Below are 18,190 nucleotides of genomic sequence, written 5' to 3'. Positions count from 1 at the left end.
GTGTCCATCATTTGACCCCTTCTCTTAATTTCTGCTATAAGGTTTTTTTCTCCCTATTTTAAGTCTGTACCTTGTGAACATGCCGGAAAATACATGTATTGCATGTATGTGTCAAGTCTTAACTGTCCTTTTAGTATGACTTGATTATCAAATATTCAGATCTAATGGTTACTGATGTATAGTGGGCCCACTGAGGAGGCTTTTGCATTTGCTTACGCCTACTGGAAATTAACCGCACTTGGGGGGGGGGGGGGGGGGTGAGGGAGGGGAGGGGAGGGAGCAAGCAACAATGTAACTCATTTAAAGAAAAGTGAGTGGGATTTTTTCTGAATTAAATCATCGGCAAATGTTCACTTATTTTATTTGACTTTCAAGTAAGATAGCACATTACAAATCACTTACGTAATCTTGATGGCTAGTAACTCTATGTGAATGTCCGTTTTACAAGTTTGTTTGCCCATTTTATCAGATCTTCACAGTAAAATATGGCTCCATATAAAATGAGAGTCTAAGTGACCTTGAATGATTCTAAGTCCATCAGCTCCCAGAAATTTCAGTCAGCATACCAGAATTGTGCTAAGTTCAACAGTGTGACTGTCATACTGCACATCCGTGAACATGTCTCACAATATACCATGCCAAACATCCAGTGGCTGCCGAAAGACTGCCTTCCAGCACACATTATGTATTTCTATTTATATTTGTGACTCCATGAAATAAAATGTTTTTGAGCCATCAGAGTTACATTTTGCCTCTCCATGTGAATGTTTTATACTTTACAGAGGGTGACACATATCAGATGAGGTAATTTTTTTTTTTTTTTTGGGTACATCTCCCTATGCATTTAGAATGTCGTTATGTATAATATTTTCCCGCCAATCTTTAAAATGTTATAATGATCTTTAGAAACACGAAACTTTACAAAAATGCAGCCTGCTTAAATCTAATGTAGAGTTGCTACGTTCTTAAGTGGTATGGAAGGTCAGGTCAGCATATTTTATGTGATGTGTGCCATTAGGATTGAGTGCTAATTTTGGGTACTATTTTTGCCATTTGCATGTTTTTTCTTAATGTTTAACACCGATTTTTTGAGTCAGATTGATGTACATCATTGGTTTGGCACCTCAATCTGTTCATCTTAAGCTCTATTTTCCCACGCTGCTTTGGGTTTCTCAATTCTGATTTATGTTTACAATTTTTTCTATAAAACTAAGTACAAAATACCAAAAGTTTCAATAACACTTAAAGAACATTAACTGTCAGTTTTGGGATTAGAATTGCATTCTATGCTGCATTACCTTTCATTTGAGCTATCACTCGCACTTGTAGAGTGATAACAATGAAAGTTAAATATATATATTTTTTAAATTTACAATATTAAATTTTATTTCCTAAACTAACAGTGCTACAGGGTACTGTGCAGGCTCATTTGTTTTGTATTGAAAAGATCTTTAAATTGCTATACTTAATTATTTTGTTGCTACAAAGGATCATTGTGCGAGGATCATGCGCTTGTCATTTGTCCGAGGTATCAAACCACACACTGGCTGGCACACATGAAGGAATCTGAGCACGTGTTTCTGGTGAAACTGGCAAACTCCTACCCTGCGGGTTTTGATGGGCATGTTTCTCTGCTAATCACCCGAATCCGACACAACTGTTTCTGTTACATAAAATGCGCACCGAGAGCCGCCAACTAGCTTTTGCCATTCTACAGCTGTCAAACATGCAGTGAGTGGCTACTGTTCCCTTTCTCAGATCGTTAGAATATATGAAATTTAGTGTGGTGCCCACAAGGCTATAATGTCATAAGCTTCTCATAAGTTGTTTGATCTTCTCATCTAATCTTCAGCATTCTCCTGTAGTACCACACTTCCAAAGCTTCTGATCGCTTCTGGTCTGAACTATTTATTTTCCACATTTAGTTTCCTTAAAAGGCTTCATTATAGATAAATACCTTAAGAAAAGACTTACTAGTTTTTAATGATCTACATCTATGTGATTACTGTACTCTGCTATTCACAATTAAGTGTCTAGCAGAGGGTTCAATGAACCACCTTCAAGCTGTCTTTACTCTTCCACTCTCGAACGGCACATGGGAAAAACTAGCACTTAAATTTTTTGTGTGAGCCCTGATTTCTCTAATTTTATCGTGATCATATGTAGGTAGGTGCCAACAGAATGTTTTCGCAATTTGAGGAGTAAACTGGTGATTGAAATTTCATGAGAAAATCCCATCGCAATGAAAAATGCCTTTGTTTTAATGATTGCTACTCCAATTCACATATCTTGTCTATCGCACTATCTCCCCTATTTTGCGATAATACAAAATGAGCTGCCCTTCTTTGGACTATTTCAATGTCATCCGTCAGTCCCACCTGATGCGGATCCTACACCGCACAGCAATACTCCAGAATAGGGCAGACAAGTGTGGTGTGTAAGCAGTCTCTGTAGAAGATCTGTTGCACCTTCTAAGTGTTTTACCAGTGAATCACAGTCTTTGATTTGCTCTACCCACAACATTATCTGTGTGACTGTTCCAGTTTAGGTTACTTTTAATTGTAATCCCTAAGTATTTAGTTGAATTTACAGCCTTCAGAGTTGTGTGACTTATCGCCTAATTGAAATTTGGCAGATTTCTCTTAGTACTCACGTGAATAACTTCACAGTTTTCTTTATTCAGGGTAAATTGCCATTTTTCACACCATACAGATATCGTATCTAAATCATTTTGCAATTCATTTTGGTTACCTGATGACTTTACAAGATGGTGAATGACAGCATCATCTGCAAATAATCTAAGAGGGCTACTCAGATTGTCTCATATGTCGTTAATATAGATCAGGAACAATAGAGGACCTATAACACTTCCTTGGGGAACGTCAGATATTACTTCTGTTTTACTCGATGACTTTCTGTCTATTGCTTCGAAGTGTGACCTTTCTGACAGGACATCATGAATCCAGTTGCACAACTGAGGCGATATTCCATAGGCACACAGTTTGGTTAGAAGACGCTTGTGAGGAACAGTGTCGAAAGCCTTCTGAAAATCTAAAAATATGGAATGAATTTGACATCCCCTGTCAATAGCATTCATTACTTTATGAGCATAAAGAACTAGTTGTGTTTCACAAGAATGATGTTTCCTGAATCCTTGCTGACTATGTGTCAACAAATCGTTGTCTTCAAGGTAATTCATAATGTTCAAACACAGTATATGTTCCAAAGCCCTACAGCAAATTGACATTAGTGATGCGGGCCTGTAATTCAGTGGATTGTTCCTATTTCCCTTTTTGGGTATTGGTGTGGCTTGAGCAATTTTACAGTCTTTAGGTATGGAACTTTCTGTGAATGAGCAGTTGTATATATTTGCTAAATATGGAGCTGTCGCATCAGCATACTCTGAAAGGAACCTGACTGCTATACTATCTGGACCGGAAGCCTTGACTTTATTAAGTGATTTAAGCTGCTTTGCTACACCGAGGATGTCTGCTTCTATGTTTTTCATCTTTGCAGTTGTTATTGATTGGAATTCAGGAATATTTACTTCATCTTCTTTGGTGAAGGTGTTTCAGAAAACCATGTTTAAGAACTGTGCTTTAGTGGCACTGTCATCAGTGACTCCACCATTGTTATCGCGCAGTGAAGATATTGATTGCGTCTCGCCACTGGTGTGCTTTATGTATGACCAGAATCTCTTTGGGTTCTCTGCCAGATTCCAAGACAAAGTTTCAATGTGGAAACTATTAAAAGCATCTTGCATTGAAGTATGCACTATATATCAAACTTCTGCAAAACTTTGCCAATCTTGACGATTTTGCGTTCTTTTAAATTTGGCATGTTTTTTTTATTGCTTCTGCAACAGCGATCTGACCCATTTTGTGTACCATGGGGGATCAGTACCATCAATGTGTTTTAGTGAGCCATAATTTGTCACCGAGAGTTGTGTGATGACAAAGTTTAATAATAATAACAACAATAGCTGTCATGATATTACTGTCGACCACTAGGGTTCCACTAATCAGAGGACACTGGCTGCCAAGTGTGCCCTACACCAGAATCTGGCATATAAACTGGTCCAGGGCCAGTCAGTTGTGATGCGATATGAGGAGTTTGTGACTAATGTGCTACTGGTTTGTCTTAGATGTTAACATCACATACTCTTTTTCTCATAGGCGGAACCTTGATACGGTATCAGCTGGAGTACTTACCCCGAGGATAATTATTTGTATATATACCTTATCTGTACTATTATGAAAAATTTCGAAATGTTCTTGACTATTTACTTCAAATCTTTACACAATGCTCTAATAAGTAGTCGGCTTTTGCAGATGATAAAACCAAGGTTTTTGCAGATGATGCACTTATCTATAATGAAGCACTATCTGAGAGGAGCTGCATAAATATTCAGTCAGATCTTGATAAGATTTCAGTGTGGTGCAGAGGTTGGTAACTTGCACTAAATGTTCAGAAAAGTAAAATTTTGCATGTCACAAAACAAAAAACACATAGTGTCCTCTGACTATAAAACCAGTGAGTCACTGTTGGAATTGGCCAATTCGTGCGAGCACCTGAGTGTAACACTCTGTAGGGATATGAAATGGAATGATCACATACGTTCTGTCATGGGTAAAGCAGGGGTTAGACTTTGGTTTATTGGTGGAATACTGGGGAAGTGGAATCCATGTACAAAAGACATGTCTTACAAATCACTCACGTGGTATTGAACATATAGAGAGAAGGACAACACGGAGTGTCACAGGTTTGTTTAATCTGTGGGAGAGTGTCACAGAGATACTGAAAGAACTGAACTGGTTATCTCTTGAAGACAGACATAAATACCAAGAGGAAGTCTATTAACAAAGTTTCAAGAACTGGTGTTAAATGATTACTCTCGGGATATGCTACAACCCCCTATGTGTGCTCACATGGGGTCATGAGGATGAAGTTAGACTAATTACTGCCCACACAGAGGCATTCAATCAATCATTCTTCCCATGCTCCTTACGTGAATGGAATGAGAAGAAACCCTAATAACTGTTACAATGGGACATACCCTCTGCCATGCGCCTCATGGTGGATTGCGGAGGTTTGCAGAGTATAGCTGTAGATGTACGTGCAGAAGACATTCCAGGAAGTCCCCAGCCAGTTATGTGAGCATGGTAGTTTCTCACACCTTTACCTGGAACAAGAGGGCAGCCATGAGGCACCACATCTGCAACTGATCGCACTATTATTGATGCTGCAGAACAGAATCCACATATCAGTGCTTGGTGCCTAGGTTGTCAGCAGGATTCCCCTCACAACACTGTCTGGTGAAGTTTGTGTGAACAACATCTGTATCCATACCACCAGGCATTGGCCCCTGTGGATTTTCCTGCAAGACTTATGCCTATCAAAGAGTGCGGCATGAAGCTGCTTTTCTAGCAGATGATGTTATGGGTGGGTAGATGGGGTAACATTCACACATGATTGTAATCAAAACGTCCATAATCAGCCATGAGTGGGCATACTCGATTCCTCGAGCAACTGTTGAAATGCCCCATTGAGAAAGAATCATCGTCAACACCTGGGCAAGGATTATTGAGGACCACTTGATGGGACTTCATGTATTTCAATGCTGCCTGAATGGGTGGAGGTACAGATGGTTCTTCCTATGTTGGAAGATATTTCTTTAAAACTACGGCAGCAGATGTACACTAATGTTCAGGAAAAACAGAACACCTGGAACAGAGATAGGACGTTAATATTCACAGGACATACGTATTAGTATGTTCTGCATAAATGATTAGCATTTGAATAAAATCAGCCCGCGAGTTCAAAGTCAACATCAATATTGTGGTGCAACACCACCTACTGGTATGGTGCAACACCACCTACTGGTAAAATGAGCCTGCAGCTTTCGTTGTCACTATAAACTGAAGATAATGGTTCATTGTGACTTAAGCAAACATGCAGGATGCCTCGCAGACGTGTGCTTGAATTGTACCATCAAATCAATGAGGCATTATTGGCCTAAGAGAATGTGATGCATCCATCCGCGAAATTGCTGCTTGTGTGGGATCGAGTGTTTCAGCAGTGCAACAGGTGTGTGCCGAATGGCTCACGGAAAGCTGTGGGATACACCGAGATGTGTCAGGTCTCAGGCCATCTCCCCCCCCCCTCCCCCCTCCACCCCACAAGAAGATCGACACCTCATCTGAATGTAATTGGAGGACAGACCTACATTCTCCTTGTTGCTGGTGCAACAGTGAAACAGTGTAACACATCATGCACTATCAGGGGTGACGGTCTGTTGCCATTTATTATGGCATGGTTATGTGTGGGTTGTCTACTTCTCCACCTACCTTTGATGAATGTGCAGAAGCATGCTAGACAGCAGTGGTGTATGGAACAATGCCGCTGGGGACAGGAATGGCATCAGATAGTATTTTAGGACAAATCCAGGTTCTGTTTGCTTGAAAATGATGGCCACATTTTGGTTCACCGCAGACAGCGGAAGCAGCATCACAGTGACTGCATTTGCTTAAGACATACAGCACCAACTCGATGCTGTGTGGTATAGGGTGCTATTTGATATATCCACAAATCACAGTTGGTGTGTGTCCAGGGCACTGTGACCAGTGTGACCGACGTGAACGACAGTCTGCAACCCATCGCGATACCCTTCCTGCACAACACTCCAGATGCGTTTTTCAGCAAGTCAATGAATGACCACATGTTGCAACACGAACATGTGCTTTCTTGGTGTCACAGGATGGAAACCTTTTGCTCTTGCCTACCAGCTCACCAAACTTGTCACCAATTAGAAATGTGTGGGATATGGTAAAACAGTGGGTGCAGCTCTCTGACTCAGCGCCGGCCACTACGGATGAACTTTTGAACCAAGTGAATGCAGCATGGATATACCACAGGCCACCATTTGTGCTGTACATGCGTTGATGTCATCATACTTGGAACAAGTTATTGGGGCCCATCGCAGACCCTGTGCCTACTAGGCAACAGGACACTTGCTGAACCAAGGTGACTGAAATGCTAATCATTGCTGTGGAACATACTAATGTACATGTCATGTGAATATGACCATCCTATCTTGAGTTGTTCAATATGTTCTGTTTTTTCTGAACAAGAGTGTACTTTATGTGCAATGGTGCCCCTGTCCATTTTAGTGTTTTATCCGCCAACACCTGATTTGCTGTTGTGCTAATTGCGGGATGGTAGTGGTGGACCAATTGCTTGGACACCACAATCACCTGACTTAAACCCATTGGACTCTCTTCTGTGTGTGTGTGTGTGTGTGTGTGTGTGTGTGTGTGTGTGTGTGTGTGTGTGTGCCACACTTGTGGAGGATGAAGCATCACTTCTTGCAATAATTCAGGTGGGTAGTCAGAGACTATGTACACCCATTGGAATTTCTGAACGTGTTCGTGCCTCACTGTGTCGATGAGCAGAAGCCTGCATAAGGGCAGAGGGCAGGCATTTTGGACACATCTCATAAGGCAGTGAACTGGCTGTATCATTGTAAAAATAAACTGTAGTTTCTCATGTACTGGTTAACCAACTTACAAGTTTTGTCTAACTCGTTATTGCACTACTTATCAGTCTTCCCCCTAACATATCTTTACTTCTTACAATGTTCTTTTCTCTGGACTGAAGCTGGCATGGTGCTTAAAACAGTGTGTCATCTGTGACATACTGTTAGTGACACCTCTACCTTCGTCTTTGTCTATCTCATCCTAACTACAGATAGGTCTCTCTTATTCTGGGACATGAGTGATATGCCCTTCCTTTTTAATGTCCTCCAGCATACTCTCTCTTCTCTCATGAAGGCCTTATTAGTTCTGGAAGCTAGATAGTGTGTGTCTATTAATTTTACATGTGTCAGTTTGTAGTACTATGTATTTTGCCTCTTGGAGGTATGTAACGACCAGCAATTCTGTCTCATACTTTACCGCCTGTACTGTATTTAATGTCCCTGTTCTCCACCCCACCCCCTATTACAACTTCAGCTTCTGTTGTGAATTCCTTATACAGAATCCTCGGGTGTTCTGTCAGATAACTAAGAACTAGGTTTGAAGATGCTGGTGATTTGAATGCTGTACCTAGCATTTCATGTAACTGGGGGCATACACCTCACCTATGTCCACTACCTAACTGCAGTACCTTCATCTTAACAGCTTTCTCTAACTTGGATTTCCTAGTCATGACCAAGGTCTGATGCATGTTTTTTATATGTGGTTCTGCCACAGGGTTTCTCTACATCTGACGTGGACAACTGGTGAAACCTATTTTTTGTTTCCAAAGTAACTCATTTTTTCTTCCTATTTTCTTACCAGCTGCCATTTCTGAACATTTCCTTCCCTCCCTTCTAGTAATAAGTAGCTCATTTCTGGCTTGTTCCAGCTGTTTTCAAGGGTACAAACCTTTCTATTTGTTCCTTTATCAGTACGTTTCTGCAGCATATGATGCAGTGCCAGGAGAGACCCTCTTTAATTCTCTAATTGACCTCCCCTTCGTAGTCTCTCCAGTGAAACTATTTATTGCATGACTTAAACAAATCTCGCTGCTTACTATCCTTTTTTTCACTTGTAGCCAGTTAGTTGTTAAGAATTACTGCACAAGGGGACCTTAAATACTCTACTTTCAGTCAGTAAATAATTAATTTTTACTAGATTTTAAGTGTGTTTGTGAGTTTGTAGTTGGATAAATTTAGACTATTCTTTCTAAAATTTATGCCTAGAACCCCATTTCATAACTACAGTTTTTATGAAATATTTATTATGTTTTCCGTGGGAAAAAAAAGCACACACTAAGTTCTACTACATATACTTGTACTATTACTTTTATACAGAATGAACTACAGTACAGTCAAGCACTTTTCACTGTTGAAATTACGTCTTTCTGTGTATGAAATAGACTTGTACTTTACACAGTGGATATCTTGGCAGCGTGTGCATACAGGAAAGGACTGTGTACATGGTTTCGTGCAGTGACAAGTGTTAATATTTTTGTCAGAAGGTCTGAGTCTTCATATAAATATTAAATAAAAGTTTTTTGCCTTTCTTTCTATTGCCAAAATGTTGAAGTTGACATCACTTTAAACAAGTTATTAAACTTCTGTGTTGCTGTCTTCTTTTACGTACACAAAATTAGGATGTTTCAGGATTCTAATATAAAGCTGCAGTGAACAAATGTTTAGTTGTTCTATTCACAGTCCTCTTTACAAAAGAAAGTATGTTTAGTGACATTGAAACATGTTCATTTAAAATTAGTGGGAGTTATTCCTTACATTTCAGAATCATAGGGCAATATTGTTGATTATTTTCTTTATGGATGTACTTGACATTTCAGGTGTTCATTACATGGATTTTATGAAACACTCTTGTCCATCGTGTGGGCAGTGTTTTGCATGGAAATCAACTCTGAATAAACACATCCTAAAAATGCATAGTGAAGCCCCACAACCTAAATCTAGCTGTGAATTCTGTGGACGAGAGTATCCATTTGCTGTACAAGTACAGGTAAGACATTGTTTTGTTCTAAAGTATGAATATTTAAGACAAATAAGACACACACACCATAGTCATTTCATTTTAAGTTTTTAAATAAAAATACATCACCACATTTATGATTATTTGCCACCACTTACTAAGACCCTGCAACACCAAGTGTGTAATTATTGTGGAAATAGAATGTAATTTAGTGAATACCATAAAAATCACTGCTTATTAAAAATATACAACAGAAAATGAGCACCTGTGCTCTGTTCTGTTGCAACTGATAAAGAACAATGCAAAACAGTGGATTATTAGAGCAGAAATTGAAATTTATATACTAAAGCTGCATATATTAAATGAATCAAGCACAAAAATTAAATTTGGGATGGAGAAAAGGGGCTGAAGGAGGTGGTGGGGCATGACACTAACGGAGAAGTCTGTATGCTAGAGAATAAACTGCAGTTTCATATATTAAATAGTATTGGTAAGGTAAGGGGTGCTCGGGGGGGGGGGGGGGGGTCCAAATTAAAAAAAAAAAAAATTAGGACTACATTTCTGTAGTGAATAGCTGGTATGATTTTCTGATATTTACAGAAATAATAATGAATGATCTTCATTTTTGGGGCAACGTTGTTCTGTTCATCTTTTAACACAGATAAACTTCAACTATTAATCAAAGAAATTAATAGACTACATCTGAAAGTTGGCTTGAAGTTCAGTTAAAGAGTTTGTAGTCTGTATAAAAAGTATCGGAAACAATTTTTTCCTGATGTGACTGTACATCACAGCACACTTGTACAGCATATTTTCGATGATAGTGGGTGTGACCTTCAACATGTGGCAAGCACCAATCACTTGAGTGTTCTCTCAGAAGAGTGACTCATGCAAGTGCAAAGCGCAGCACGTGATTGAACAGCAGTACTCCATCAAATTTTTTTTGGACAATGGAAATTGTGTATGGAGTCGTTGACCATGATTCACCAAGGATGAAACTGCAGTTTTTAAGTGGCACAAGCTCTTTAAAGATGGCTGAGAGAGTGTGGAGGATGAGCCCCACACTGGATGGCTATTTGCGTCAACAACCGATGACATGTACAATGTGTGTGTGAAGTGCTGAATCCAGACCATAGTTTAAGTGTGTGCATGGTTGCAGATGTAATTGGCTTTGATAAGATGACAGTGCATATCATTGTTGCTGTATATTTCATGATGTGAAAGATATACACTAAACTTGTCCCAAAGATCCTGATGGACCACCAATAGCAGAGGCGAGTGTCTGCTTGTGAAAACCTTCTGCAAAGTATCATAAAAGATCCCAGTATTTAGGACGATGTAATCATGGGAAACAAAACTTGCACATTCGAGTACGACACAGAAACAAAGTGGCAAAGTTCCAAATGGCACACTGCAGCATCGCCTCATCCAGAAAAGGCTCTAATGAGTCAATCCAGAGTGAAAGCCGAGCTCATCATTTCCTTCAATGCCAAGGGGGTGGTCCACTACAAATTTGTCCCTGAGGGGCAGAGTGTGAAAATGCTTTTTACTTAAAAGTGCTAAGAGGATGGAAGAGAAGGGTCGACCGGATAAGGTTAGCTGTTGCCAGAAATTGGAGATTGCATCATGAGAGTGCACCCAGACACACCTGCTCCAAGATAACTGACTACCTGACGATAAACTGCATTGCAGCGATTCCACAACTCCCTCACAGTTCCAACTTGGCACCAGCAGACTATTTCCTATTCCCAAAAATCAAATCCTACTACAAAAGACACCATCATTTGGAAAAGCTGCTGGTAGAAACTTTATGTTAATATCAAAGCCAGTAATTTCAAGAATTTTGAAGCACTGTAGCAACATCTCAAACAAATCTATTTTTATCAAACTTTTCTCAATACTTCTTAAACAAACCTTGTGTAATATGTCTAAATTAGTGTACATCAAGACATTGCAAAAAAGGTATAAATTAACATGGAATTCGTAGGATCAGTTGATGATTTTTTTGTGTCGAGGGCAGATGAATATGATGACTGGATGCTCCAGAAATGAAAATAAAAAAGTAAAAGTGCCCTAGAGAGCTGTTTGTAAACTAAATAGAGTTTTTGAAATGAATGTTACAATTTGTCTGAGACATTAGTTTTTCAGTTATTGAGTATGCTACTGAGACACGAGCTTGCTTGGTGAGTAATGGACAAAAGCATGTCGTGAAATACTAGGAGAGCCAGGATCAGGTAACAGACTGGAATGAAAATAACTTAGATGTGAACTTGACATCTGGACAGACAAATATATATGGGAGAGGGACCAAAGAAGATAAATTTTATTTAGCTTATGACATGACACACTGCATTGGAAACAGTATAAAAGAGAATATACATTGTTAAAATATAGGATACAGACATAATAAAATAATGTAAACTGAACATTGGCACTTAACAATAAATGTAAAACTATATTACAAAACAATAAGATTGCATAAAGTTCAGGGTCCAGTATTTTCAGCAATCACAATTCCACACTTAGATTCCGCAGCCACTCCACAGCTTGTGGTGTTGCCCTTAGGAAATCATCATCAGTGCTGGTGAATGCCCTCAGTGGACACTCGCTTACGATGTGGTGGATGGTTTGCTCTTTGGCACCACAGTCGCACCCAGGGTTAGGTCTCAAGTTCCATCTGTTTCCATCTGTACAGCAAGGATCTGCGTCGCTCATGACCTGTCCATATTCTGTTCAGTGTTACCCAGGTTTTCCTTGGGAGGTGAAAGTCCGCTGGATGGTTGGGAGTCTCAAATAAAATATGCCATCTTGGCTCGGCTCTGTTTCTCCAGTCCGTTCCACAGAAGATAAAGAAAATGGTGGACAAAACCACCATTCAGCTGTAGCAATAAAGAATGCTGAAAATCATGTTACATGAATGAAATACATCGTTTCGCATCAGTTATTGTCCTTTGACACAGAGAGTATTATACAAAAAACATTGCGAAATTTAATTTTTATTGTAATAATCATTTGTCTTTCTTCTGTTGTTTTGTTGTTACACAGTAATGAATTTACAGTTACTCCCAACAAATTTCATTTATACCAAAACTTATTTCTCCTCGTTTCTACAGTAAATGCACATACTTGTTTAACACATTATTTTACTTCAGTAATCTAAAAGAGAGAGAGAGAAAGAGAGAGAGAGAAAGAGAGAGAGAGAGAGAGAGAGAGAGAGAGAGATAAATATGTGATGGACATAGAGAATCACATGTAGCATTAAATGTTATACGCAACAAATGGGTCTCAGGGGTGTGAAAGAAGTGGACCCTAGAGATTTTCTCTCAGTAATTAGACAGTGAAAGGATTAGGCTGTGACCAAATAATGAATCAAGTTCATATTTCTACTATTTCTTAATATTTCGATAAATTTTGTGACTTGAACACAATTGTGTCAATATGGTTGTATACTTTACTGTTAACTTATCTTAATCAAAGGCGCATATTTTCAGAAAATGAAGTTATTCAGAGCCAGTTGGGAATTACACAGAGTCAATACCATCATGGCTGGCTTATGCGTCACCCATTTGTTAGCACATTTACAATGTACAGAAAGGTGCAGTACAATATGAAGGAGTAAACACCAGTATGGCCTAGCTACCATCAGATACAGATATTGAGGGGAAAAATGATTATATGCAAGGAAGATTATCTGTATCGCAGATCTATTTTGACAGCAGATGGGAAATGTGTAACCAGCATGTGCAAGAGTATATAATCTGTTCCATGGTTCAGGGAGGAATAAGAAGCCTCTTTTCTCTGTTATGGTCATCCAAGGTGAGGAAGAACAAATGTAGGAGACCAAAGCTGAACCAGTTGCAACATTTCGTGTGGAATGGTGGCACATAACAAATAGAACCGAGAATGTGTTCTTTGAAAATGAAGCATGTACAGAGTGCAACTAGAGTGTTGAACAGCAGCGTATCTGAAATGAAGGCATCAGGACAAGATCTGATGCCTACCGCACCATAGGTGACAGGGTGAGGAATTGGCATATGCTTTGGTATGGTCATGTTAGTATGATATAGGATGAAATATGTGCTAAAAACATATAGGAGTACTGTACAGAAAGAGAAAGAAAGAATGAAAAGTCACCCAAGAAACATGACTGGAAGGAATCCTAGGAAGTATACAAGGGAATGATTTGTGGGAAGGTGATTGACAAAACAGGCAATTGTGGCATTAGAGGGACAGGAAACAGAGAAATCATTAGGATCCCCATCTAAAGAAGGAAAGAAAAGAACACCTCTTTTGGTGTTATCCTCTTGCATCTATCATCCTGTATTACTGAATGAAGCTGCTACTCTCAGCTTATTTAGCTAGGTATTCTATTGCTACAAATATCTTTTATGGATGTTCAAGCTATCATTATAGACTTCAGTTCTATAACAATTTTTTATTATTTTTTTTTAATAACTGAGTCTTTCCTTTTCATCCTGTCCAATAAGTCTCCCCTGATGCAGGGTTCTGGGCAATGTTTCTGGACTCTCCCTGTGCCCTAACCCTCACCAGTCCTTTTTGTTCACCTTCTTTCCTTCCTTCCCCTTCAACCTTTCTGCCAGAAAAAGGAGCTACTGGATCTGACAGCTTGCAGTTTCAATACTTTTTAAATGTTTGTTTTCCTGGTGCCGCTTCTATCCAGTTACATTATAACTTTTTGTATGTTCAAAATTATGATAAAATTTGGTATCTGTGTTGAAATTGCTATTACTTTGCAGGAACATATAAAAAGGGACCATTTGAAGCAACGGCCCCATGTCTGCCCTACATGCAACAAAACATTTTACAAGAAGCATGATCTGAGTGTCCATCGAAGGTTTGTAATTACAAGTTACTGCATTGTTAAACATATACAATATTTTTTCCCTTGAAAATAAACCATAAAAACGATGTAAATTCTAGAGTAGTGTTTACATCTTTGTTAAGACTAATGATGTCATTGAAATTTAAAAGCCAAATGATTGCCCTACAGTGTTCACGTTAAAATTTATTTAAAAATTTATAACAACGGTATTATTAGGGTGGTTCAAAAAGTATCAGACGGCTGTCAGTGAGAACACTTCTACAAAGGTTTGAAATTATGTCCAAAGTTTCGTTGCAAGTCACTGAGTGCTCTCGTTGTCAAGTACTGGATGAAATAGTCAGGGTACTGGCACGTCATGAGCTACACTCCTTTTCCACCTCCACCTTCACCCCCATCCATTTGAACTGAGTGAGGTATCACAGTGGTTAGCACACAGGACGCATATTCAGGAGGACGAAAGTTCAAATCTGCATCTGGCCATCCAGATTTAGGTTTCCTGCAATTTCCCTAAATCGCTTAAGGCAAATACTGGGATGGTTCCTTTGAAAGGGCACTGACGATTTCCTTCCTTTTCCCTACTCCAAGCTTGCACTCTGTCTCTAATGATCTCGTTGTCGACAGGATGTTAAACACTAATCTCCTCCTCCCCCTCCCCCCCCCCCCCCCTCCCCTGAGCGGTAGCTGGTTTCTTCTGCCACAGTAATTCTTTTCAGACTGTAGGTAATAATGTGTATCAAGTTTAAATGAAGACGTGGAACATACATACATTTTTATGATATGTATGGATTACATAAATTATGAGATTTTAATATTCTGAGTTCGAGTCACTTGGAAAAATTTCAGGCCCAGAAAACTAGCCATTTATGCTATTATTAAAAGTGTTACTGGTGCATCTGATATTTGATTTATTCTAAGGGCAATATACACTAAAAAAGATAAAGTGTCAAAGTTTTGTTTGTCATCTTTATTTTAATTCTGTGATAGATTACAAATTTTACAATAATGAGGACAGAAAGTATAACTGTCCTCAATAAAGTGCAAGTGAGTTTTCGAGCAATTTCACATGTAATTGGTGTTTGCAGGGAAAAATGTAAAACATTTTGGCATGCAGAGAGGTATGTTACATTCAGGCCAACACTGTCTTGTTTCTTTCTTGCTTGCATTGCCAGTAGATTACATTGTCGTTTCTATATGAACCTCGCAAACCTGCATTGGGTGCTGCTTCATCTAAGTTGCAGCAGTCATCGTGAGTGCATACTGCTGATAGTTGCACTAGGAGCAAGTTCTTGAGTCAGTGTTGTGTCTTTTTGGAAGAGTCCTTCACCAATTTCTTCAGACTTCCAAATTGGATATCTCTCCCTCCAATCCAGAAAAATTCTATTCTTCATCTAGAATAGCCACAATTTCTCACTCATTTGACAGGGTTGATATATTTATAGCGGAATTCGAGAAAACTTCAAAACGTACCTGCACGAATCTCATGGTAATGCAAGCACACAGTGACATCCCTATTCCAAACCTACTTCCAATCCTGCACCCAATGGGTCATCTCCCTGTGGTCAGTCCACAAGACTTGCTCCACACACACACACACACACACACACACACACACACACACACACTTACTCACCACCTCCTACTGCAGTGTAGTCACAGGGATATCAAATGCAATAATAGGCAGGGCCATGTGTGAAAGCAACCATGTTATGTATCAGCTGCAATTACTGTACAGCATTCTATGTGCATATGACAAGTAACCAACTGTCTACTCACAGGAACCCCACCACAGCCAAATTGTGGCAACCACAAACTTGATCATCCAGTTGCTGAACACACTGCACAACAACACAAATGACTTTCACAGTTGCTTCACAACATCGGTCATTTGGATACTCCCTTCCAGCACAAGCTTCTCTGAACTTGCAGTCCCCTTGCCTAAACCTCTGCTAAACTTGTTCCCACTGCCTCACTTTGCCTCTTTTCTTGTCTATGTATCTACACAGCTTGTTCACTGCCCAGATCATGCACTACTTTCTCCCTCCAATGTGGGTATCCTGCCTGCCTGCCTGCCTGCCTGCCCGTCCGTCTGTCCGTCGAACTGTCCATCTCTACTTCCCTCTCCTCCTTTTCAACCCCTCTCCCTTTCCTCTCTCTTTCTTCATCTTTAACTTTCTCTCCTTTTCACATTCCTCCCCTCCCCCCCTCCCCTTTCAGTTTCCTCCCTCTTCCCCTTTATACATCTCTTTTTTTTTTCTTTCTAAGTAACTATTAGGCACTGTTACTGTTACCATTACTGACACTGTTTGCCGTTGCCTGGAGGAAAACGAAACTCCCAGATTGAATATAGATTCATTTCTTTTAATACTGATGTTATTAATGGGAAATCTTACATATATATGTATTTAAATAACTTAAAGTAAGGAAAAACTAGTATAAAGCTAATGAATTTGCTTGTGCAAATGGTGAGTTATGACACTTTGTTTGAAACTACAGGACCCACACCAAAGAGAAGCCATACATATGTGGAACATGCAGCAAGAGCTTTAGTCACCTCTCTCATATCATTAGACACGAGAGAATTCATAATGGTGTTCGGCCATATAAATGTCCTGACTGTGGACGTGAATTCATCCAGTCAACTTCTTTGAAAGCCCATAGGTGAGTTCAGATATCAACTACATCTCTCTCTCTCTCTCTCTCTCTCTCTCTCTCTCTCTCTCTATCTGTGTGTGTGTGTGTGTGTGTGTGTGTGTGTGTGTGTAAAGGGGGGGGGGGGGGGGAGGGGGTGTTGCGCATGTGCACAAGAGAGAAAATTCATTTGTCATATTTGGAAGTTATCTTATTATGTATCCAAAAACCTGCCACAGAGTTGTGCAGTGCACAGGTAATCTTAAATTGTGGTGTAGTTGATTAATGGTTTGTATTCTTGGTTATTGCAAGCAGTCAGTACATTGCTCACTAGTGGGTAGCATCATGTGACATGTCACCTGAAAGGTTTCATGCAATGTATTATTGTTCCAAAAGTCCAGTGATATGCTATGTAGGTGATTCTTCTGAAAATTCCATGCAGTTTCATTGTGGTTAATATATATTTGTAAAAAGTATATCTTTGCCTTGTGGTTCTCTTTGCCCACAGAGTATGGGTTGCGATTATGGAGTGTGCACGTCAGATCTGAATATGAGATGGGGTATGTGTACATAGAACTAAAGTGTACAATCCCCACATTTTAGGATTCTGAATAATATATAAAATAATATTTAAGTGAAAATTAATTCACATAAGTAGTTGGTAGTTCTTAGGTGTTTACATGCATATAAAATGTGTACTCATCTGGATGCATGAAAGAATAATCTACCTTTATACAGTCGTAAAGAAATACAGAAATCATTAAACTGCAGTACAGTGCAATAATGCTCTTCGTTCTGACCAATTTACTGCAAAAATCTTTTCAGATATCAGCTGAAGGGTTCCCAAACAGTTTTTTTTCCCCTCCCTCGCTTTAGCAGTCGGCGAAGCATGTACATCATATACTGGTTAAAACTATTAGAGGATATCCTGATATGTTGTTCTAGAGATAATGTCATTGTATCAACTAGGAATGTAACCACCTGATATTATTATTATTATTATTATTATTATTATTATTATTTTCCTTTCTCAGACGTTATGTCTGGTTAAAAATGGAAAGTGACGCGGACCTTGATCAAGCGTGACTTCCTTTTAACTGTATGGTATATGTTACACTGCATTTAGGAACTTTTGGGTAATTGAACATGTATCAATAATTACAGATTTCTGTAGTTGTATATATACGTTTGGATGTAGCTGTATTGCATTGATGTACTGGTGGATATT

General features: G+C 39.2%; 1 protein-coding gene across 2 annotated transcripts in view; it reads left to right on the top strand.

Moving 5' to 3' along the window:
- The window catches only part of LOC126419174 (zinc finger protein 420-like), a 158,792-nt gene that overhangs the window by 127,120 nt on the left and 13,482 nt on the right, over positions 1-18,190 (top strand). For both annotated transcript variants that reach the window (XM_050086304.1, XM_050086303.1), the window contains exons 14-16: positions 9,352-9,521; positions 14,249-14,346; positions 16,828-16,992. In XM_050086304.1, coding sequence (XP_049942261.1) covers positions 9,352-9,521; positions 14,249-14,346; positions 16,828-16,992 — 433 coding nt within the window. The remainder of the gene's footprint in view (positions 1-9,351; positions 9,522-14,248; positions 14,347-16,827; positions 16,993-18,190) is intronic.

This window comes from Schistocerca serialis, chromosome 9, assembly GCF_023864345.2.
Source record: "Schistocerca serialis cubense isolate TAMUIC-IGC-003099 chromosome 9, iqSchSeri2.2, whole genome shotgun sequence".
In the NCBI taxonomy this organism is placed as follows: Eukaryota; Metazoa; Arthropoda; class Insecta; order Orthoptera; family Acrididae; genus Schistocerca; species Schistocerca serialis.
The sequence above is the reverse complement of the archived record's forward strand: the minus strand, read 5'-3'. Positions and strand labels throughout refer to the sequence as shown.